The sequence below is a fragment of the Oncorhynchus nerka genome, linkage group LG7 (assembly GCF_034236695.1).
Source record: "Oncorhynchus nerka isolate Pitt River linkage group LG7, Oner_Uvic_2.0, whole genome shotgun sequence".
NCBI classification, from domain to species: Eukaryota; Metazoa; Chordata; class Actinopteri; order Salmoniformes; family Salmonidae; genus Oncorhynchus; species Oncorhynchus nerka.
In genome coordinates this window covers 12,137,131-12,161,685 of record NC_088402.1, presented here as the reverse complement: position 1 = coordinate 12,161,685, position 24,555 = coordinate 12,137,131, and the positions used below count along the sequence as shown (strand labels likewise).

The 24,555-nt window shown below is 44.8% G+C and overlaps 1 protein-coding gene across 1 annotated transcript in view; it reads left to right on the top strand.

Moving 5' to 3' along the window:
* Positions 1-19,707, top strand: part of LOC115116658 (pumilio homolog 2-like) — an 80,176-nt gene extending 60,469 nt beyond the window's left edge. Inside the window, exons 13-23 of the mRNA XM_065020080.1 lie at positions 2,359-2,538; positions 2,842-2,934; positions 8,595-8,837; positions 8,972-9,239; positions 9,763-9,892; positions 11,225-11,359; positions 13,117-13,254; positions 15,480-15,605; positions 15,838-15,959; positions 16,069-16,261; positions 18,824-19,707. Coding sequence (XP_064876152.1) covers positions 2,359-2,538; positions 2,842-2,934; positions 8,595-8,837; positions 8,972-9,239; positions 9,763-9,892; positions 11,225-11,359; positions 13,117-13,254; positions 15,480-15,605; positions 15,838-15,959; positions 16,069-16,261; positions 18,824-18,955 — 1,760 coding nt within the window. The 3' untranslated portion in view covers positions 18,956-19,707. The remainder of the gene's footprint in view (positions 1-2,358; positions 2,539-2,841; positions 2,935-8,594; positions 8,838-8,971; positions 9,240-9,762; positions 9,893-11,224; positions 11,360-13,116; positions 13,255-15,479; positions 15,606-15,837; positions 15,960-16,068; positions 16,262-18,823) is intronic.
* The last annotated feature ends 4,848 nt before the right edge of the window (positions 19,708-24,555 follow it).

The following is a 24,555-nucleotide window of genomic DNA, read 5'->3' as shown; positions in this document are numbered from 1 at the left end:
CTCTGTCACTCAGTCACCCTAATACGGTATCTCTGTCACCCTAATACAGTATCTCTGTCACTCAGTCACCCTAATACGGTATCTCTGTCACCCTAATACGGTATCTCTGTCTCTGTCACCCTAATACGGTATCTCTGTCACCCTAATACGGTATCTCTGTCACCCTAATACAGTATCTCTGTCACTCAGTCACCCTAATACGGTATATCTGTCACCCTAATACAGTATCTCTGTCACTCAGTCACCCTAATACGGTATCTCTGTCACCCTAATACGGTATCTCTGTCACCCTGATACGGTATCTCTGTCACCCTAATACAGTATCTCTGTCACTCAGTCACCCTAATACGGTATCTCTGTCACTCAGTCACTCTAATACGGTATCTCTGTCACTCAGTCACTCTAATACGGTATCTCTGTCACCCTAATACGGTATCTCTGTCACCCTAATACAGTATCTCTGTCACTCAGTCACCCTAATATGGTATCTCTGTCACCCTAATACAGTATCTCTGTCACTCAGTCACCCTAATACGGTATCTCTGTCACCCTAATACGGTATCTCTGTCACCCTAATACGGTATCTCTGTCACCCTAATACGGTATCTCTGTCACTCAGTCACCCTAATATGGTATCTCTGTCACCCTAATACAGTATCTCTGTCACTCAGTCACCCTAATACGGTATCTCTGTCACCCTAATACGGTATCTCTGTCACCCTAATACGGTATCTCTGTCACCCTAATACAGTATCTCTGTCACTCAGTCACCCTAATACGGTATCTCTGTCACTCAGTCACTCTAATACGGTATCTCTGTCACTCAGTCACTCTAATACGGTATCTCTGTCACCCTAATACGGTATCTCTGTCACCCTAATACAGTATCTCTGTCACTCAGTCACCCTAATATGGTATCTCTGTCACCCTAATACAGTATCTCTGTCACTCAGTCACCCTAATACGGTATCTCTGTCACCCTAATACGGTATCTCTGTCACCCTAATACGGTATCTCTGTCACCCTAATACGGTATCTATGTCACCCTAATACGGTATCTCTGTCACTCAGTCACCCTAATATGGTATCTCTGTCACCCTAATATGGTATCTCTGTCACCCTAATATTGTATCTCTGTCACCCTAATATTGTATCTCTGTCACCCTAATACAGTATCTCTGTCACTCAGTCACTCTTATACAGTATCTCTGTCACTCAGTCACTCTAATACGGTATCTCAGTCACCCTAATATGGTATCTCTGTCACCCTAATACAGTATCTCTGTCACTCAGTCACTCTAATACGGTATCTCAGTCACCCTAATATGGTATCTCTGTCACCCTAATACAGTATCTCTGTCACTCAGTCACCCTAATATGGTATCTCTGTCACCCTAATACAGTATCTCTGTCACTCAGTCACCCTAATACGGTATCTCTGTCACTCAGTCACCCTAATACGGTATCTCTGTCACCCTAATACAGTATCTCTGTCACCCTAATACAGTATCTCTGTCACTCAGTCACTCTAATACAATATCTCTGTCACTCAGTCACCCTAATACAGTATCTCTGTCACTCTAATACAGTATCTCTGTCACTCAGTCACCCTAATACAGTATCTCTGTCACTCAGTCACTCTAATATAGTATCTCTGTCACTCAGTCACCCTAATACAGTATCTCTGTCACTCAGTCACCCTAATACAGTATCTCTGTCACTCAGTCACTCTAATACGGTATCTCAGTCACCCTAATATGGTATCTCTGTCACCCTAATACAGTATCTCTGTCACTCAGTCACCCTAATATGGTATCTCTGTCACCCTAATACAGTATCTCTGTCACTCAGTCACCCTAATACGGTATCTCTGTCACTCAGTCACCCTAATACGGTATCTCTGTCACCCTAATACAGTATCTCTGTCACTCAGTCACTCTAATACAATATCTCTGTCACTCAGTCACCCTAATACAGTATCTCTGTCACTCTAATACAGTATCTCTGTCACTCAGTCACCCTAATACAGTATCTCTGTCACTCAGTCACTCTAATATAGTATCTCTGTCACTCAGTCACTCTAATACAGTATCTCTGTCACTCAGTCACCCTAATACAGTATCTCTGTCACTCAGTCACTCTAATATAGTATCTCTGTCACTCAGTCACTCTAATATAGTATCTCTCATCACTTGTATCAGCCCACCAAACTCTCACTTATGACAATTTATTTCTCTCTGCTCTCTCCTTCCCTCTCTCCTTCCCTCTCTCCTTCCCTCTCTCCTACCCTCTCTCCTACCCTCTCTCCTACCCTCTCTCCTACCCTCTCTCCTACCCTCTCTCCTTCCCTCTCTCCAGTGGCGGCAGCAGCTGCAGGTGGCGGGACTAACGGTGGTATGGGAGGCGGGGCCAATGGTCCGTTCCGAGCCATGCAATCACAGCAGCCTCAGCAGCAGGGAGGAGGGGCTATGTCAGGAAACTCCTTTTATGGATCCTCTCTTAGCAACTCATCCCAGAGCTCCTCCCTCTTCTCTCAAGGTAGCCAATTGACGTACTGTGAGTGAAAAACTAAACGGGTGAATTGGCAGAGGTTGTTTCCAGGCCGACTACATTGGAGACGTTGCATGCCGCGTCATGGATTGGCCAGTCGTGCATCGGATTCCTATATCATGTGGTAGTTCATAGGTCAACAATCTGCCTTGGCTTTGTGAGATCTGGCAGGTGTCTGCAATGTAGTCGGCCTGGAACGTGACCAAGATGTGTTCAAATATTATTTTGTTTAGCATATAAACTCGGTGACAGAAGTAGATTAACAAAGGTGATTGGTTGTTTTCTCTACAGGCTCCGCACAGCCGGGCCCCGGCTCCGCCTCTCTGGGGTTTGGTCAGAGCAACTCTTCACTCGGAGCTACGTTGGGTGGCTTTGGCACTGCAGGTGTGTGGGACTCAGTAGGCTGAATGGAGAGCAGGGGTGGGTTACCGTTATTCCGGTATCCAAACGAACGTTAGTATTCAGTTACTGGCGAGAGTATTAATTTTGGACAAATAATAAAAATGCTTATTTTAATTCAAGGGCTTTGTCTAAAATGTAATTATCTGTGAGATGTGTACATACAAGTACCATGACATTAGAAATGTTAATGAATCAACAGATTTGGCAGTTATTATGGGTGCGCCCCATTAAAAAAACAAAACACTGGTAGCCTACACACTTTTCTCCTGTGTAGCTTGTTATTGTGGGTCAATCAAAGCAGCACTACCGTCAGAGGCTTCATGTGAAGTGGAAATCAAATGGTATTAGTCACATGCTTCTTAAACAACCGGTTTAGACAAACTTACTTACGGGCCTAACCAGAGAAATAATAGAAAAATAACACTGAATATACACACACACACACACACACAGTTGAAGTCGGAAGTTTACATACACATAGGTTGGAGTCATTAAAACTCAAGTTTTTCACAATTCCTGACAATTAATCATAGTAAAAATGTCCCTGTTTTAGGTCAGTTAGGATCACCACTTAATTTTAGGAATGTTAAATGTCAGAATAATAGTAGAGATTTATTTAGGCTTTTATTTCTTTCATCACATTCCCAGTGGGTCAGAAGTTTACATACACTCAATTAGTATTTGGTAGCATTGCCTGTAAATGGTTTAACTTGGGTCAAACGTTTTGGGGAGCCTTCCACAAACTTCCCACAATAAGTTGGGTGAATTTTGGCCCATTCCTCATGACAGAGCTGGTGTAACTGAGTCAGGTTTGTAGGCCTCCTAGCTCACATGCTTTTTCAGTTTTGCTCGCAAATTTTAAGGTCAGGGCTTTGTGATGGCCACTCCAATACCTGGACTTTGTTGGTGTTCTTCGGCCTGCAAGCCTCCCCCTTATTCCTCCAAACATAACGAGTTCTATTTTTGTTTCATCAGACCAGAGGACATTTCTCCAAAAAGTACAATCTTTGTCCCCATGTCCTGTTACAAACCGAAGTCTGGCTTTTTTCATGGTGGTTTTGGAGCAGTGGCTTCTTCCTTGCTGAGCGGCCTTTCAGGTTATGTCGATATAGGACTCGTTTTTACTGTGGATATCGATACTTTTGTACCTGTTTCCTCCAGCATCTTCACAAGGTCTTTTGCTGTTGTTCTGGGATTGATTTGCATTTTTCGCACCAAAGTACGTTCATCTCTAGGACACAGAACGCGTCTCCTTCCTGAGCGGTATGACGGCTGCGTGGTCCCATGGTGTTTTATACTTGCGTACTATTGTTTGTACAGATGAACGTGGTACCTTCAGGTGTTTGGAAATTGCTCCCAAGGATGAACCAGACTTGTGGAAGTCTACAATTTTTCTGAGGTCTTTGCTGATTTCTTTGCTGGTGAAGTGACTAGGCAACAGGATAGATAATAGACAGTAACAGCAGTATACTGTAGGTAGGGGTAAGGTGACTAGACAACAGGATAGATAATAGACAGTAACAGCAGTATATTGTAAGTAGGGGTAAAGGATATATAATAGATAGTAACAGCAGTGTACTGTAGGTAGGGGTAAAGTAACTAGGCAACAGAATACTGGCTTGGGGGTAGAAGCTGTTCAGGGTCCTGTTGGTTCCAGACTTGGTGCATCGGTACCAATTTGCCTTGTGGTAGCAGAGAGAACTGTCTGATTTGGTAGCTGGAGTCCTTGACTCTTTTTAGGGCCTTGCTCTTTTTAGGGCCTTGCTCTTTTTAGGGCCTTCCTCTCTACCCGCTCCACTCTGTTTCCTGTTGTCCACAATCGGCTCCTTTGTCTTGCTGACATTGAGGGAGAGGTTGTTTTCCTGGCACCACCTCCCTATATGTTGTCTCATCGTCGTCGGTGATCGGGCCCGGAGTCGTGCGCGGCTATGCAGTTGTGTGAGAACAGGGAGTACAGGAGGGGATTGAATATTCACCCCCGATGGGCTTCCATGTTGAGGGTCAGCGTGGCGGATGTGTTGTTGCCTACCATCACAACCTTGGCGCTCCCCGTCCAGGATCCAGGTAATCCCAGGATCCTTAGCTTAGTGATGAGGGCACTGGTGGTGAACGCCGAGCTGTAGTCAAATGAACAGCACTCTCATGTAGGTTTTCCTTTTGCCCAGGTGGGAAAGGGACGTTTGGAGAGCACTAGATATTGCGTCATATGTGGATCCGTTGGGGTGGTATGCAAATTAAAGTGGGTCCAGGGTGTCTGGGATGATGGTGTTGATGTGAGCCATGACCAGCATTTCATGGCTACAGACGTGAGTGCTACGGGGCGAATGTCATTTAGTCAGGTTACCTTGGCGTTCTTGGGCACAGGGACTATGGTGGTCTGCTTGAAACATGTTGGTATCACAGACTCAGCCAGGGAGAGGTTGGAAATGTCAGTGAAGACACTTGCCAGCTGATCAGTGCGTGTTCTGAGTATGCATCCTGGTATTTTGTCTAGCCCCCAGGATGTTAACATATTTATAAGATTTTACTCACATCGGCTACGGAGAGCGTGATCACACAGTCGTCCGGAAGAGCACGGTTCAGTGTTGCTAGCATTGTGGCGAACATATCATTTATTTATCTCGTCTGGTAGGCTCGTGCCACTGGACAACTCGCGGCTGGGTATCCTTTTGTAGTCCGTAATAGTTTACAAGCCGTGCCACATCCGATGAGCATCAGAGCCGGTGTAGGTAGTATTCTTTATTTGTCCTGTATTGACACTGTGCGTTGTTTGGTTCATCGGAGGTTGTAGCAGGATTTCTTTTAAGCGTCCGGATTAGTGTCCCGCTCCTTGAAAGCGGCAGCTCTTGCCTTTAGCTCAGTGCAGATGTTGTTGCCTGTAATCCATGGCTTCTGGTTGGGAAATGTACGTACGGTCACTGTGGAGAAGACGTCGTCGATGCACTTATTAATGTGGTAAACTCCTCAATGCCATCGGATGAATCCCAGAACATATTCCAATCTGTGCTAGCAAAACATGTAGCTTAGCATCCGCTTCATCGGACCAGTTTTTGGTCAGATTTGCCAAATGGAGGGAGAGCTTTCTATGCGTGTCTGTGTGAAGTAAAGGTGATCTGGAGGCTTTTCACCTCTAGTTGCACAGGTGACATGCTGGTAGAAATGAGGTCAAACGGATTTCAGTTTTCCTGCATTTAAGTAACCGGCCACTAGGAGCGCCGCCTCTGAGTATTTTCTTGTTTGCTTATGGCCCAAAATAGCTTGTTGAGTCCGGTCTTAGTGCCATCATCAACTTGTGGTGGTAAATAGACAGCTACTAGAAATATAAACTATTTTAGTAAATATTATAGTCTACAGCTCATCATGAGTAATTCTAACTTAGGCGAGCAGAACCGCGAGTCAAACCTCGAGTCTTCCTTGATATTAGAGATTGCGCACCAGCTGATAACTGAGAGGCACCCCCCTCACCTGAGCATTCCAGATGCTGCCGTGCTGTCCTGCCAATAGAAAAACCAGCTAGATTTATATTTACAATGTCCTTGTTTTGTCACGACTGAGAAACAGGATATTACAGGTCTTCAGATCAGTCTGGAATGGAACTCATCCAGTTTATTCTCCAGTGATTGTACGTTCCCCAATAGAACTGAGGGTAGAGGCGGTTTTTCCACTCTCTGTTGTTGTGTTGTCAGGTATCCCACACGCCGGTCTCTATTGCGCTGTCTCCTTCAAGTGTCGGGAATTTGGGTCTGGTCCGGAATAATTAATGTATTTTGCCTCTGACTCATTGAAGTAGAAGTACTCCTCCAAATCGAGGTTAGTTGTCGCTGTTTGGATGTCCAGAAGCTATTTTCGGTCATAGAAAATGATGGTGGAAACATTATGTACAAAAGCTGTTAAGCTCAGCACAAAAAAACACACAAAATAGCGCAATTGGTCAGGAACCTGCAAAACGTACTCCATTCCCTCCAGTGCCACCACCAATTTGAGTTCTAATCAATGCAAGATGAAATTACAATTACGCAATTAAGTTGGCTAAATGAGGAGTAGGCTACAGTGATCAACCAACAGGTAGGCTGTTGTTTAATAGGAATGGAGTTGGCTAAATGAGAAGGAGTAGGCTACAATGACCAACCAACAGGTAGGCTGTTGTTTAATATCAATGGAGTTGGCTAAATGAGAAGGAGTAGGCTACAATGACCAACCAACAGGTAGGCTGTTGTTTAATAGGAATGGAGTTGGCTAAATAAGAAGGAGTAGGCTACGGTGACCAACCAACAGGTAGGCTGTTGTTTAATAGGAATGGAGTTGGCTAAATGAGAAGGAGTAGGCTACAGTGATCAACCAACAGGTAGGCTGTTGTTTAATAGGAATGGAGTTGGCTAAATGAGAAGGAGTAGGCTACAATGACCAACCAACAGGTAGGCTGTTGTTTAATAGGAATGGAGTTGGCTAAATGAGAAGGAGTAGGCTACAATGACCAACCAACAGGTAGGCTGTTGTTTAATAGAGATGGAGTTGGCTAAATGAGAAGGAGTAGGCTACAGTGATCAACCAACAGGTAGGCTGTTGTTTAATAGGAATGGAGTTGGCTAAATGAGGAGTAGGCTACAGTGATCAACCAACAGGTAGGCTGTTGTTTAATAGGAATGGAGTTGGCTAAATGAGAAGGAGTAGGCTACAATGACCAACCAACAGGTAGGCTGTTGTTTAATAGGGAGTTGTTTTAGATGAGGATACAGCTAAATAGCCTGAATTAGCCTGGCTAACTAACTCCAGTCACGACAGACACTAGCAGATGAGATGATGGATAACGTAACGCAGCAACAGGTTTAACTTGCACAAGTCTCTCCATGTCTCCATGTCAGACACACTGGCCCCTGCTCCTCTTGCGCCGGAAGCAACAAGCAGAGCGCTTCCTGAGTCACGCGACGAAGTCGCCATTGAAGTTGATTTTTTTACCTCTATTTTGACTATTCAAATATCTTTTGAAATTAAAAAACAACAACTTTTGACCCCTTTTTCTTCCTAATTTCATGGTTTCCAATTGCTAGTTACGGTCTTGTCTCATCTCTGAAACTCCCGTATGGACTCGGGAGAGGCGAAGGTCGAGAGCCGTGTGTCCTCCGAAACACAACCCAGCCAAGCCGCACTGCTTCTTGACACAATGCACTCTTAACCCGGAAGCCGGCAGCACCAATGTGTCAGAGGAAACACCGTACACCTGGCGACGTGTCGGTGTGCATTGCGCCCGGCCCACCACAGGAGTCGATAGAGCGCGATGGGACAAGAACATCCCTGCCGGACAAACCCTCCCATAACCAGGACGACGCTGGGCCTATTGTGCACCGCCCCATGGGTGTCACGGTTGCGGCCGGGATCTTTAGTGGCACAGCTAACACTGTGATGCAGTGCCTTAGACCACTGTGCCACTCGGGAGGACCGACTGTTAGAATAATATCATTGTTTTTTCAGATAGTTGAAATACCTGTAAAAAATGAAATCATTTCAAATGCCCATCCCTAATGGAAATGCTTCTCACTATTTCTGTTCAACTGTCTTGAGCTTTCTGACTTATCTATGTGTCTGTGTATAGCTCCCTCTACTGGTCAACGCTGTGTGTTAATGGTCTCTCTGTCTCCCTCCAGTGGCTAACTCCAGCGGTGGCAGCAGTTCTCGTCGTGACTCTCTGACTGGCACTAGTGACTTGTACAAACGCACGCAGTCTAGCCTCACTCCCATTGGCCACGGGGGGTTCTACAACGGAACCCTGGGCTTTAGCTCCTCCCCCGGGCCAGTCGGAATGCCTCTGCCCAACCAAGGCCCCTCCCACTCCCTAACTCCACCCCCCTCTTTGTCCAATCACAGCTCCTCATCCAACCTCAACCTGGGTGAGTGACGAGGTCTGTTGTTACCATGCTGACATAAAACTTGCAGTGTATTTTTGTGGTTATAACATTTTATCATGGTTTTTATTATGTCCAATCAGCACTAACCATCCCTCCTCTCTGAAACCCTCCCACAGGAGGTCTGACCAATGGCAGCGGTCGTTTCATATCTGCTGCTCCGGGGGCGGAGGCGAAGTATCGCAGCGCCAGTTCTGGCTCCTCCCTCTTCTCTCCCAGCAGCCAGCTCTTCCCGTCGTCACGGCTACGTTACGGAATGTCGGATGTGATGCCGTCAGGGCGGAGCCGGCTTCTGGAAGACTTCCGGAACAACCGCTACCCCAACCTGCAGCTGAGAGAGATTGCTGGGCACATCATGGAGTTCAGTCAGGACCAACACGGCAGCAGGTAGAGACACACACATCATGGAGTTCAGGTAGAGAGACACATCATGGAGTTCAGGTAGAGAGACGCACACATCATGGAGTTCAGGTAGAGAGACGCACACATCATGGAGTTCAGGTAGAGAGACGCACACATCATGGAGTTCAGGTAGAGACACACACATCATGGAGTTCAGGTAGAGACACACACTTATGGCCATATTCAAAAAATGTCACAACAATATAGCACAAACAATCTCATCATCCCTGCCCAATACCAAAACCCTGGTACCAAACCTCCGACCTACTGTCTTTTATCATTATTGATTGAGTCCAGATGTTGTCTGCCCCCCCCTATTCATTATCCTCCTCATCTCCCTCCCTCTCTCATCTCCCTCTCTCTCTCATCTCCCTCTCTCTCTCATCTCCCTCTCTCTCTCATCTCCCTCTCTCTCTCTCATCTCCCTCTCTCTCTCATCTCTTTCTCTCTGTTTTTATCCCTGTCAGTAAATATAGGAACATTGAATGTGAGTGTTGTGAATCTCCAGGTTCATCCAGTTGAAGTTGGAGAGGGCCAGCTCAGCGGAGCGTCAGCTGGTGTTCAGTGAGATCCTCCAGGCTGCCTACCAACTCATGGTCGACGTCTTTGGAAACTACGTCATCCAGAAGTTCTTTGAGGTGTGTGTACACGGAGTATTAGTGATGCACCGATACCGATATCCAATATTTTCTTTGCCCCCAAAATCAATGACATGGGGTATCACCAATCCTTACTGAGTGGACTGATACCCCATTTCATTGATCCCCAATCCTTACTGAGTGGACTGATACCCCATTTCATTGATCCCCAATCCTTACTGAGTGGACTGATACCCCATGTCATTGATCCCCAATCCTTACTGAGTGGACTGATACCCCATGTCATTGATCCCCAATCCTTACTGAGTGGACTGATACCCCATTTCATTGATCCCCAATCCTTACTGAGTGGACTGATACCCCATTTCATTGATCCCCAATCTTTACTGAGTGGACTGATACCCCATGTCATTGATCCCCAATCCTTACTGAGTGGACTGATACCCCATGTCATTGATCACCAATCCTTACTGAGTGGACTGATACCCCATTTCATTGATCCCCAATCCTTACTGATACACCAATTTCCGATTGTTATGAAAACTTGAAATCGGCCATTAATCGGAATCCGAATAATCGGTCGACCTCTAGTGTAAATTGTTTGTGTGTTTTGCCAGCTACATCCAAACGTGTGTTAACTGTTCTCTCTCTCTGTCTCTCTCTCTGTCTCTCTCTCTCTCTCTGTGTCTCTGTCTCTCTGTCTGTCTCTCTGTCTGTGTCTCTGTCTCTCTGTCTGTGTCTCTCTCTCTCTCTCTCTCTGTCTGTGTCTCTCTCTCTGTCTGTCTCTCTCTCTGTCTCTCTCTCTCTCTCTGTCTCTCTCTCTGTCTCTCTCTCTCTCTGTCTCTCTCTCTCTCTGTCTCTCTCTCTCTCTCTCTCTCTCTCTCTCTCTCTGTCTCTGTCTCTGTCTCTCTCTCTCTGTCTCTCTGTCTCTGTCTCTCTCTGTCTCTCTCTCTCTCTCTGTCTGTGTCTCTGTCTCTCTCTCTCTCTCTGTCTGTGTCTCTGTCTCTCTCTGTCTCTCTCTGTCTCTCTCTGTCTGTGTCTCTGTCTCTCTCTGTCTGTGTCTCTGTCTCTCTGTCTGTGTCTCTGTCTCTCTGTCTGTGTCTCTGTCTCTCTCTCTGTCTGTCTCTCTCTCTGTCTGTGTCTCTGTCTCTCTCTCTGTCTGTGTCTCTCTCTCTCTCTCTCTCTCTGTCTGTGTCTCTCTCTCTCTCTCTCTCTCTCTCTCTCTCTCTCTGTCTGTCTGTCTGTCTGTCTCTCTCTCTCTCTCTGTCTGTGTCTCTCTTTCTCTCTCTCTCTGTCTGTGTCTCTCTCTCTGTGTCTGTCTCTCTCTATCTCTGTGTCTCTCTCTCTGTGTCTCTGTCTCTCTCTCTGTAGTTTGGCAGTGTGGACCAGAAGCTGGCTGTAGCCGAGAGGATCAGGGGTCATGTCCTGTCTCTGGCCCTTCAGATGTATGGCTGTAGAGTCATACAGAAGGCGCTGGAGTTCATCCCCTCAGACCAACAAGTTATAGTACGTATTCAACTGCTGTGTGTGTGTGTGTGGCGCGTGCATGCTCACACACATTGTGTACGAGAAGCCTGTGCTTCTGTTACTGTTCATATTCACACAAACAGTAAGGTGTGTGTGTAGAGTCAGGTGCAGCGGTCTAAGGCACTCAGTGCAAGAGGCATCACTACAGTCCCTGGTTCGAATCCAGGCTGTATCACATCCGGCCGTGATTGGGAGTCCCATAGGGCGGCGCACAATTGGCCCAGCGTCGTCCGGGATAGGCCGTGATAGGCCGTCATTGTAAATTTAAGAATTTGTTCTTAAGTGATGTGCCTCGTAAAAACAACTACACTAGACGCTAGTCAGACAGCGGTGTTGTTTTAAGAGGATAAATATGCTTGTACGTGTCAGACTGTTAATCCTGGTTATTACAAAAATCAATTCCTCATAGAACCAAAAGGCCAGACATCTCAGGGGTCGTGATATTTTTTTTTCCGCGGAGAGGAAAAAGGTCAAAACGCATAAGCAATATCTTGCTGTGTTTTGTAAACGCAGATCTAAAATAGTTTTTATTGTAATTTATGCTCGGCGTCAGACTCTTGTGCTTCAGTTGCACTTCTCCACTCCGATGAGAATTCACCAACGTTTTATCAGCAGACAGCGCTCTGTGTCGGCACTTTTCCCTGGCACTTTTCTCTGTGTAGCCATCTTTTCCCTGGCACTTTTCTCTGTGTAGCCATCTTTTCCCTGGTACTTTTCTCTGGTACTTTTCTCTGTGTAGCCTACTTTTCCCTGGTACTTTTCTCTGTGTAGCCTACTTTTCCCTGGTACTTTTCTCTGTGTAGCCTACTTTTCCCTGGCACTTTTCTCTGTGTAGCCATCTTTTCCCTGGTACTTTTCTCTGGTACTTTTCTCTGTGTAGCCTACTTTTCCCTGGTACTTTTCTCTGTGTAGCCTACTTTTCCCTGGTACTTGTCTCTGTGTAGCCTACTTTTCCCTGGTACTTTTCTCTGTGTAGCCTACTTTTCCCTGGTACTTTTCCCTGGTACTTTTCTCTGGTACTTTTCTCTGTGTAGCCTACTTTTCTCTGTGTAGCCTATTTTTCTCTGGTACTTTTCTCTGTGTAGCCTACTTTTCTCTGTGTAGCCTACTTTTCTCTGTGTAGTCTACTTTTCTCTGTGTAGCCTACTTTTCTCTGTGTAGCCTACTTTTCTCTGTGTAGCCTACTTTTCTCTGTGTAGTCTACTTTTCTCTGTGTAGCCTACTTTTCCCTGGTACTTTTCTCTGTGTAGCCTACTTTTCCCTGGTACTTTTCTCTGTGTAGCCTACTTTTCCCTGGTACTTTTCTCTGTGTAGCCTACTTATCTACAGTAAAATTTAAGATGAACTTTAATCAACACAGTAGAAATATGATGGCTATGCATTGTTTTGGGGAAAAAGACCGTTCATTGTTCACACATTTAGCCTACTTGTATAGCTGCCAGCCTAATAGCGTTGCACTTCTGTTGTCGTCTGATGAAAAGGAACCTATTTTCTGCCGAGTTGAACTGAAGTATTTTCTGTGAAGGAGAACTATATTTTCCTGATCACTATTGAGTTGACTTTCAATATGAAACGCAGGTGAAATGGTTTAAAATGCAGAGTTTTTTGTTTTGTTTTGATTCTTGCGTTTTTGAGAAATGCAGATTTTTGACCTCAAAGTATTTGGTGTTTGATCTAACTGTGTGTGTGTGTGTGTGTGTGTGTTGTGAAACCGCGTGTGTGTGTGTGTGTTGCAGAGTGAGATGGTACGGGAGTTGGACGGTCATGTGTTGAAGTGTGTGAAGGATCAGAACGGCAACCACGTGGTGCAGAAGTGTATCGAGTGTGTTCAGCCCCACGCGTTACATTTCATCATCGACGCCTTCAAAGGACAGGTGGGTGACCACACACACACACACACACACACACACACACACACACACACACACACACACCATTGCCTTTAAGGGACAGGTGATGACCACACACACACACACCATCGCCTTCAAGGGACAGGTGATGACCACACACACACACACACACACCATCGCCTTCAAGGGACAGGTGGGTGACCACACACACCTCATCGCCCACAAGGGACAGGTGGGTGACCGCACACACACACACACACACACACACACACAAAGTGTGAGCAAATGCATAATATGTCATTGCCTTTCAGTGAGACTTGCTGATTTTCAATCACTGAAACAAATGATCAAATAAGTAAGTAGAGAGGGAAAACACCTGCAGAGAGAGAGACACACACATCATCATCATCGCCCACAGGGGACAGGTGGGTCACCATGGTAACGGCAACAGCAGCCCAGCGGCAGCTATCTTTTATCCACTGACTAAATGTCATAATTAGCATAAAGCGTGTGTGTGTGTGTGTGTGTAGTAGTGTGTAGTAGTGTGTAGTGTGTGTGTGTGTGTGTGTAGTGTGTGTGTGTGTAGTAGTGTGTGTGTGTGTAGTAGTGTGTGTGTGTAGTAGTGTGTGTGTGTGTGTAGTAGTGTGTGTGTGTTTTTAAAGAGAATATTGAGCCTGTGCTTTGACTGCTGGAGAAGACTACTACATTGTTGTTTATACAACACCCACAGATTGTCTGTGGTTGTCTGTGTTGTCTGTGTTTGTCTGTGTTTGTCTGTGTTTGTCTGTGATTGTCTGTGGTTGTCTGTGGTTGTCTGTGGTTGTCTGTGTTTGTCTGTGGTTGTCTGTGATTGTCTGTGTTGTCTGTGATTGTATGTGTTGTCTGTGATTGTCTGTGGTCTGTGTTTGTCTGTGGTTGTCTGTGTTTGTCTGTGGTTGTCTGTGGTTGTCTGTGTTTGTCTGTGGTTGTCTGTGATTGTCTGTGTTGTCTGTGATTGTCTGTGATTGTCTGTGGGCTCTTGGATTTCCACTTCTATTTTCCCTGTTTGTTTCATTCCTACCCATCAGATAGTCCGTTGTGTGAATGTTAGTGATTGTTTGTGTAGGTGGTTTAAACAGGTCATCAGGAATGGGCTGTCATCGGTCTTTCACTGGTGTGTGTGTGTGAGTGAGTGAGTGAACAAAGATATGAAGGTGTAGGTTTGTGTGTGTGTGTGTGTGAGTGAGTGAACAAAGATATGAAGGTGTAGGTTTGTGTGTATAATGTGTGTGTGTGTGTGTGTGAACAAAGATTTGAAGGTGTAGGTTTGTGAGTGAGTGAGTGAGTGAACAAAGATATGAAGGTGTAGGTTTGTGTGTATAATGTGTGTGTGTGTGTGTGAACAAAGATTTGAAGGTGTAGGTTTGTGTGAGTGAGTGAGTGAACAAAGATATGAAGGTGTAGGTTTGTGTGTATAATGTGTGTGTGTGTGTGAACAAAGATTTGAAGGTGTAGGTTTGTGTGTATAATGTGTGTGTGTGTGTGTGTGAACAAAGATTTGAAGGTGTAGGTTTGTGTGTGAGTGAGTGAGTGAGTGAACAAAGATATGAAGGTGTAGGTTTGTGTGTATAATGTGTGTGTGTGTGAACAAAGATTTGAAGAAGTAGGTTTGTGTGTATAACATGCATGTGTGTGAGTGAACAAAGATTTGAAGGTGTAGATTTGTGTGTGTATAAAGTGTGTGTGAACAAAGATATGAAGGTGTAGATTTGTGTGTGTGTGTGTGTGTGAACAAAGATTTGAAGGTGTAGGTTTGTGTGTATAAAGTGTGTGTGTCTCTCTGCAGGTGTAGGTTTGTGTGTATAAAGTGTGTGTGAACAAAGATTTGAAGGTGTAGATTTGTGTGTGTGTGTGAACAAAGATTTGAAAGTGTAGGTTTGTGTGTATAAAGTGTCTCTCTCTGAAGGTGTAGGTTTGTGTGTATAAAGTGTATCTCTCTGCAGGTGTAGGTTTGTGTGTATAAAGTGTCTCTCCAGGCAGGTGTAGGTTTGTGTGTATAAAGTGTCTTTCTCTGCAGGTGTAGGTTTGTGTGTATAAAGTGTGTCTCTCTGCAGGTGTAGGTTTGTGTGTATAAAGTGTGTCTCTCTGCAGGTGTAGGTTTGTGTGTATAAAGTGTGTGTCTCTCTCTGCAGGTGTAGGTTTGTGTGTATAAAGTGTGTCTCTCTCTGCAGGTGTAGGTTTGTGTGTATAAAGTGTGTCTCTCTCTGCAGGTGTTTGCCCTCTCCACCCACCCCTACGGCTGTAGAGTGATGCAGCGTATTCTAGAACACTGTCTTCCAGACCAGACCCTGTCCATTCTGGAGGAGCTGCACCAACACACGGAACAACTGGTGCAGGTAGCACACGCCCACTAGTTTCACCAGACATTTTGGTACCAAAAACTACTGATGTCAAGATGAGGACATTTAGTCATCACACTTGACCACCTGTATCGTGGTTTAGGCTGAAAAACGGCTAGAACTTGAAACTTTGTGGAAACAAGTGTTCAGCTTCACCAAGTAGCTAACGTTAATGCAGAACTCTGTGTAATATAGCCGTTTCTCCCTTCTCTCTGTCTCTCTCTGCTAGGACCAGTATGGTAACTATGTGATCCAGCATGTGCTAGAACACGGCAGAGCGGAGGACAAGAGTAAGATCGTAGCTGAGATCAGAGGAAACGTACTGGGGCTCAGCCAACACAAGTTTGCCAGGTACACACACACACACACACACACATCAATGAATCATATTGATTTAAAAAAACAATGTACACCTTTGTTTGTCACGAAGTTAGTTAACCCACCCTCCCTTTCTCTGCAGTAATGTAGTGGAGAAGTGTGTGAGCCATGCGTCGCGTGCAGAGCGGGCCGTGTTGATAGACGAGGTGTGTAGCCTGACGGAGGGGCCCCACAGTGCCTTGTACACCATGATGAAGGACCAGTATGCCAATTACGTGGTGCAGAAAATGATTGACGTGGCCGAACCCACACAGAGAAAGATCATCATGCACAAGGTAGGTGTGAAGTAGTTTGAGCGGCTGGTGTGAAGTAGTTTGAGCGACTGGTGTGAAGTAGTTTGAGCGACTGGTGTGAAGTAGTTTGAGCGGCTGGTGTGAAGTAGTTTGAGCGGCTGGTGTGAAGTAGTTTGAGCGACTGGTGTGAAGTAGTTTGAGCGACTGGTGTGAAGTAGTTTGAGCGACTGGTGTGAAGTCGTTTGAGCGACTGGTGTGAAGTCGTTTGAGCGACTGGTGTGAAGTCGTTTGAGCGGCTGGTGTGAAGTCGTTTGAGCGGCTGGTGTGAAGTAGTTTGAGCGGCTGGTGTGAAGTAGTTTGAGCGGCTGGTGTGAAGTCGTTTGAGCGGCTGGTGTGAAGTCGTTTGAGCGACTGGTGTGAAGTCGTTTGAGCGGCTGGTGTGAAGTCGTTTGAGCGGCTGGTGTGAAGTCGTTTGAGCGGCTGGTGTGAAGTCGTTTGAGCGGCTGGTGTGAAGTCGTTTGAGCGGCTGGTGTGAAGTCGTTTGAGCGACTGGTGTGAAGTCGTTTGAGCGACTGGTGTGAAGTCGTTTGAGCGACTGGGAATTTTTTATTTGTATTTGACCTTTATTTGAACACGTGCACCTTGTGCTGGGAACAATAAAAGGCCACTATAAAATGTACAGTTTTGTCACACAATCCAATGCTACAGATATCTCTAGTTTTAAGGGAGCGTGAGCAACTGGCACTCTGACTACAGGAATGTCCACCAGAGCTGTTGACAGACAATTTAATGTTAATTTCTCTACCATAAACTGCCTCCAATGTAGTTTTGGACAATTTGTAAATAAGATTTTGTTCTTAACTGACTTGCCTAGTTAAATCAAACTAAAGTGGTTGCTGTAATGGTGCTGTGCCCAGGCCTAAACCCTGATTGGTTTACATTCAAATGCATTTCTCAGGTACATCTTAGCTAGCTAGACAAGGAAGGCTTGAAATGGGGCGATTCATTATTAAGCTCACTACCCTTATGGAGTGGCAGCACGAGCTGATTTACATACTTTTGGAATATTTTCTGAACCAACAATGATGGGCGCCGCCCACTTAAGCAGCCCGGGATCTAATTGGTCAGCAATGATGGGCGCCGCCCACTTAAGCAACCTGGGATCTAATTGGTCAGCAATGATGGGCGCCGCCCACTTAAGCAACCTGGGATCTAATTGGTCAGCAATGATGGGCGCCGCCCACTTAAGCAGCCTGGGATCTAATTGGTCAGCCCCTGTAGATTTCATGTTGTCTATTGCTAGCAAAGCATCCAGGACTTATTTTTTTTCTCTCTAAATAGCCTAAAAGAAAAGCTTTGACTATGATTTCTATGATCATTCAGCATGTTTCCCCCTATCAGCTTCCAGCCCAATAGCATTGTGAATAGGCCTAGAGGTACTTTAGCATTGTGAAGAGGCCTAGAAGTACTTTAGCATTGTGAAGAGGCCTAGAAGTACTTTAGCATTGTGAATAGGCCTAGAAGTACTTTAGCATTGTGAAGAGGCCTAGAAGTACTTTAGCATTGTGAAGAGGCCTAGAAGTACTTTAGCATTGTGAAGAGGCCTAGAGGTACTTTAGCATTGTGAAGAGGCCTAGAAGTACTTTAGCATTGTGAAGAGGCCTAGAAGTACTTTAGCATTGTGAAGAGGCCTAGAAGTACTTTAGCATTGTGAAGAGGCCTAGAAGTACTTTAGCATTGTGAAGAGGCCTAGAAGTACTTTAGCATTGTGAATAGGCCTAGAAGTACTTTAGCATTGTGAATAGGCCTAGAAGTACTTTAGCATTGTGAAGAGGCCTAGAGGTACTTTAGCATTGTGAAGAGGCCTAGAAGTACTTTAGCATTGTGAAGAGGCCTAGAAGTACTTTAGCATTGTGAATAGGCCTAGAAGTACTTTAGCATTGTGAAGAGGCCTAGAAGTACTTTAGCATTGTGAAGAAGCCTAGAAGTACTTTAGCATTGTGAAGAGGCCTAGAGGTACTTTAGCATTGTGAAGAGGCCTAGAAGTACTTTAGCATTGTGAAGAGGCCTAGAAGTACTTTAGCATTGTGAAGAGGCCTAGAAGTACTTTAGCATTGTGAAGAGGCCTAGAAGTACTTTAGCATTGTGAAGAGGCCTAGAAGTACTTTAGCATTGTGAAGAGGCCTAGAAGTACTTTAGCATTGTGAAGAGGCCTAGAAGTACTTTAGCATTGTGAAGAGGCCTAGAAGTACTTTAGAGAGAGCACGCAGAAATAAAATGGGGACTTAAATGCATCAATGATGACATTTTTCCCTGTAATGAGGCCAGCGTCTGAATTGATTTGTTGTGGCAGAGAGGAGGAAGTAGAACCCTTCAGTGATTTGACAGTTTTCCTGAATTAACCAGGTTCCCATTTACATCATCAGATTTGTCTTAACGCAACGATTCCTCAGTTTGCCAAACGTCATCTGTTTTATGAATGACTTCTGATCATTCCAGAGTGCTACAGACATTCAATCTATATTTTAACCCTTGATTTGTTTGAAGGGAGCATGAGTTTGTGTGTGAGAGATGATACTTATTTCTGTCTGCCCCCCCCCCCAGATCCGGCCCCACGTCTCCACTCTGAGGAAGTATACATATGGAAAACACATCCTGGCCAAGCTGGAGAAATACTACATGAAGAATGGAGTGGACCTGGGCCCCCTCTGTGTTCCTCCCAACGGCCTCATGTAAACCTTCTACCCTTTTCCACACCTTAACACTTGAGGACGAGACGGGCCAATGGGAACGCGGGACGTGCTCAGTACATCACCTGCTGGGTTGGTGGAGGAACGGTGGTGATTCACCATGTCGGACCCTCTGTGTACAGCTGACGTTGTATTGGAATGGCATGTCTTTTATACCATAACCCCTATACCCTACATGGAAAATGACATGTTAACTACTACCCACACACAACCTATTATTTCCTACCACCCGATGGTCTAAACCCTATACCCCCCCCCCCCCTCTCTTTTCCCCTCCTAATGAGATCATGTAAACTGCTGCCCTACCTACCCCCCCACAATGACATGTAGAACCCTCTTTGCCTACTCCAACCCCCCTCCTTTTCCCGTCCCACTCTTATCGCCATGGTAACCCATTGGTATGAGCCTGTGTCTAAACAGGAAGCCTTGGTTAGTTTTAGCCCGTCTCCCAACCAAGCCCTACCCTGCTGCAGGGAGGAGGGAAGGAGGGGGAAGTGAGATACGTCCCTACCCTGCTGCAGGGAGGAGGGAAGGAGGGGGAAGTGAGATACGTCCCTACCCTGCTGCAGGGAGGAGGGAAGGAGGGGGAGGTGAGATACATCCCTACCCTGCTGCAGGGAGGAGGGAAGGAGGGGGAGGTGAGATACGTCCCTACCCTGCTGCAGGGAGGAGGGAAGGAGGGGGAGGTGAGATACGTCCCTACCCTGCTGCAGGGAGGAGGGAAGGAGGGGAGGTGAGATACGTCCCTACCCTGCTGCAGGGAGGAGGCAGGGGGAGGGGAAGGAGGGGGAGGTGAGATACGTCCCTACCCTGCTGCAGGGAGGAGGCAGGGGGAGGGAAGGAGGGGGAGGTGAGATACGTCCCTACCCTGCTGCAGGGAGGAGGGAAGGAGGGGGAGGTGAGATACGTCCCTACACTGCTGCAGGGAGGAGGGAAGGAGGGGGAGGTGAGATACGTCCCTACCCTGCTGCAGGGAGGGAGGGGAGGTGAGATACATCCCTACACTGCTGCAGGGAGGGAGGGGGAGGGAGGGGGAGGTGAGATACGTCCCTACCCTGCTGCAGGGAGGGAGGGAGGGGAGGTGAGATGCGTCCCTACCCTGCTGCAGGGAGGGAGGGGGGAGGGAGGGGGAGGTGAGATACGTCCCTACCCTGCTGCAGGGAGGGGGAGGGAGGGGGAGGTGAGATACGTCCCTACCCTGCTGCAGGGAGGGGGAGGGAGGGGGAGGTGAGATGCGTCCCTACCCTTCGTTCCTTCTCCCTGTTTTTGTTTTTCTTTATTCGTCTTTTGGATAAACTAGAATCATTTCACTTTTTTGCTACTGCTGTGGCAATCACAGTTCTGTGTCGTATCGCTAGTATGGGATGGAACGTATTAGTCCCATACACAAACACACAAGCCATGTGCTTACCAGCAAGTCATTTAACATGGGAGGTTAGTTTCCAGTCCTGCTTCTATCTATATATATATATAATATATATATAGGGCGTGTATACTTGGTGTAGAACTTTGCATATATATAAATATAAAAAACTTTTTAGTTTTTCTGGTTTTTGATGTTGACTATCTATAATGTATCCTAGTAGTGAACACATTTCTGACTGTATAATTGTACATTTGTAAACCCTTGTAATGTAAAAGTGATTTACCACCCTTTTTGGTATCAGACAATATATATATATGTATATCTATATATAAAAAAACAAAACGTTTAAAAAACTCTTAACTCTTGTGCATTTCGATGCATATTCTCACCTCCTTGTTTGTGACATATGAGTTGTTGTATATTGTAAATTGTAATATCAAATTTTGGTTTTGAAAAGTCCTTTCTATACTGCGTCGTACTTGTACAAAGCACCCCCCCCCACCCACCTTAACAGAACTCACCACCTTAACAACAGAACTCACCACCTTAACAACAGAACTCACCACCTTAACAACAGAACTCACCACCTTAACAACAGAACTCACCACCTTAACAACAGAACTCACCACCTTAACAACAGAACTCACCACCTCAACCCCATCCACCAAACTACACTGCAAACGCTCCCTATCCGTTTACTAAACGTCCATTACGCCACAGTTAACACTGAAGTCAACGAGACATGGTACACCAACATGTCAGTAGTGAAGCGACTCTTTTATTATTATTTTTTTACACAAGTCTATTTAAATTACAGAGAGTGAGACATGGCATCTGACTGAAGCGTCAACAGCTGATAGTGACTCTGGGTTTCCGCCTGTTCTGTAGCAGTCAAAACATTACAGAACACACGTGAGATGTTTACAGTGTAGTTTGGGGGTTGTAACCGCCACCACAGGACACACTGTTAGCAGTCTGCTTGTGTTTTTGTATTTTTAGATATTTTATAGGAATGCTTTCCCCTTGTCTAAGGCTAATGGATGGGTTGGGGGGCGATGAGTTTAAAGGTTGACTCAGTGATATGACGTCATACACACCGGGGCGACTTCCCGGCTTGCAGACATCAACAACGGCCTATTTCATATCTGCCAAGACTACCACTATTGTTTCCCCTCTTGATGCGTGACGCCCACATTGAGAAGAGCCATCTGTGGCGGTCTCGGGATATAATATATGACTTGTGTTGTTACTGATGTCTGGAAGCAGGAAGTAGCTCCCGCTGTGTACCATGTCATATGTCTGAGTCTACCTCCAACCCCTCTCCTCAGCGTACAGTGAAACCGTGGGTTGTACAAAAGACTGCAGCAGCGTGGTGTGCTTTTTTTTTTTTTTTTTGTACCTTAATAATAGTCCTGTAAAAGTGATGTATCATAATGTGCCCCGGTAAAGGCCGGGCGTCGCCTGTCTCGCCGTCCGTAACCAGGACTATCGCGGTGGGCAGCGGCATGTGTACATTTTGAAGTGGCGAGCCTTGTGTATCTGAATAGGAGCATCTTCTGTAACCATAATGTGTATAGTTCTAACAGAAACCTGTGTGTGTGCTTGTTGCCTGGACAACTCTTTTTGTATCTCCTGTTGTAGATTGTCTCTCTAAACGATCATGTGTGATTATTTTTATTTTGAAACAAAACTGAACACAAAAAAAAACCTGTTGTTTTGGAGTGTTTTTTTGTTGTTTGTCTTTGATTTATGTTGGGTAACACACACAGAGTAGTTGATTTATGTTGGGTAACACACACAGAGTAGTTGATTTATGTTGGGTAACACACACAGAGTAGTTGATTTATGTTGGGTAACACACAGAGTAGTTGATTTATGTTGGGTAACACACAGAGTAGTTGATTTATGTTGGGTAACACACAGAGTAGTTGATTTATGTTGGGTAACACACACAGAGTAGTTGATTTATGTTGGGTAACACACAGAGTAGTTGATTTATGTTGGGTAACACACACAGAGTAGTTGATTTATGTTGGGTAACACACAGAGTAGTTGATTTATGTTGGGTAACACACAGAGTAGTTGATTTATGTTGGGTAACACACAGAGTAGTTGATTTATGTTGGGTAACACACAGAGTAGTTGATTTATGTTGGGTAACACACAGAGTAGTTGATTTATGTTGGGTAACACACAGAGAGTAGTTGATTTATGTTGGGTAACACACAGAGTAGTTGATTTATGTTGGGTAACACACAGAGTAGTTGATTTATGTTGGGTAACACACAGAGTAGTTGATTTATGTTGGGTAACACACAGAGTAGTTGATTTATGTTGGGTAACAGAGTAGTTGATTTATGTTGGGTAACACACACAGAGTAGTTGATTTATGTTGGGTAACACACACAGAGTAGTTGATTTATGTTGGGTAACACACACAGAGTAGTTGATTTATGTTGGGTAACACACAGAGTAGTTGATTTATGTTGGGTAACACATGTTGGGTACAGAGTAGTTGATTTATGTTGGGTAACACACACAGAGTAGTTGATTTATGTTGGGTAACACACAGAGTAGTTGATTTATGTTGGGTAACACACACAGAGTAGTTGATTTATGTTGGGTAACACACACAGAGTAGTTGATTTATGTTGGGTAACACACACAGAGTAGTTGATATATGTTGGGTAACACACAGAGTAGTTGATTTATGTTGGGTAACACACAGAGTAGTTGATTTATGTTGGGTAACACACAGAGTAGTTGATTTATGTTGGGTAACACACAGAGTAGTTGATTTATGTTGAGTAACACACAGAGTAGTTGATTTATGTTGGGTAACACAGAGTAGTTGATTTATGTTGGGTAACACACACAGAGTAGTTGATTTATGTTGGGTAACACACAGAGTAGTTGATTTATGTTGGGTAACACACACAGAGTAGTTGATTTATGTTGGGTAACACACAGAGTAGTTGATTTATGTTGGGTAACACACAGAGTAGTTGATTTATGTTGGGTAACACACAGAGTAGTTGATTTATGTTGGGTAACACACACAGAGTAGTTGATTTATGTTGGGTAACACACACAGAGTAGTTGATTTATGTTGGGTAACACACAGAGTAGTTGATTTATGTTGGGTAACACACAGAGTAGTTGATTTATGTTGGGTAACACACAGAGTAGTTGATTTATGTTGGGTAACACACAGAGTAGTTGATTTATGTTGGGTAACACACAGAGTAGTTGATTTATGTTGGGTAACACACACAGAGTAGTTGATTTATGTTGGGTAACACACACAGAGTAGTTGATTTATGTTGGGTAACACACACAGAGTAGTTGATTTATGTTGGGTAACACACACAGAGTAGTTGATTTATGTTGGGTAACACACAGAGTAGTTGATTTATGTTGGGTAACACACAGAGTAGTTGATTTATGTTGGGTAACACACACAGAGTAGTTGATTTATGTTGGGTAACACACAGAGTAGTTGATTTATGTTGGGTAACACACAGAGTAGTTGATTTATGTTGGGTAACACACAGAGTAGTTGATTTATGTTGGGTAACACACAGAGTAGTTGATTTATGTTGGGTAACACACACAGAGTAGTTGATTTATGTTGGGTAACACACACAGAGTAGTTGATTTATGTTGGGTAACACACACAGAGTAGTTGATTTATGTTGGGTAACACACACAGAGTAGTTGATTTATGTTGGGTAACACACAGAGTAGTTGATTTATGTTGGGTAACACACAGAGTAGTTGATTTATGTTGGGTAACACACAGAGTAGTTGATTTATGTTGGGTAACACACACAGAGTAGTTGATTTATGTTGGGTAACACACACAGAGTAGTTGATTTATGTTGGGTAACACACACAGAGTAGTTGATTTATGTTGGGTAACACACACAGAGTAGTTGATTTATGTTGGGTAACACACACAGAGTAGTTGATTTATGTTGGGTAACACACACAGAGTAGTTGATTTATGTTGGTAGTTGATTTATGTTGGGTAACACACACAGAGTAGTTGATTTATGTTGGGTAACACACAGAGTAGTTGATTTATGTTGGGTAACACACAGAGTAGTTGATTTATGTTGGGTAACACACACAGAGTAGTTGATTTATGTTGGGTAACACACAGAGTAGTTGATTTATGTTGGGTAACACACAGAGTAGTTGATTTATGTTGGGTAACA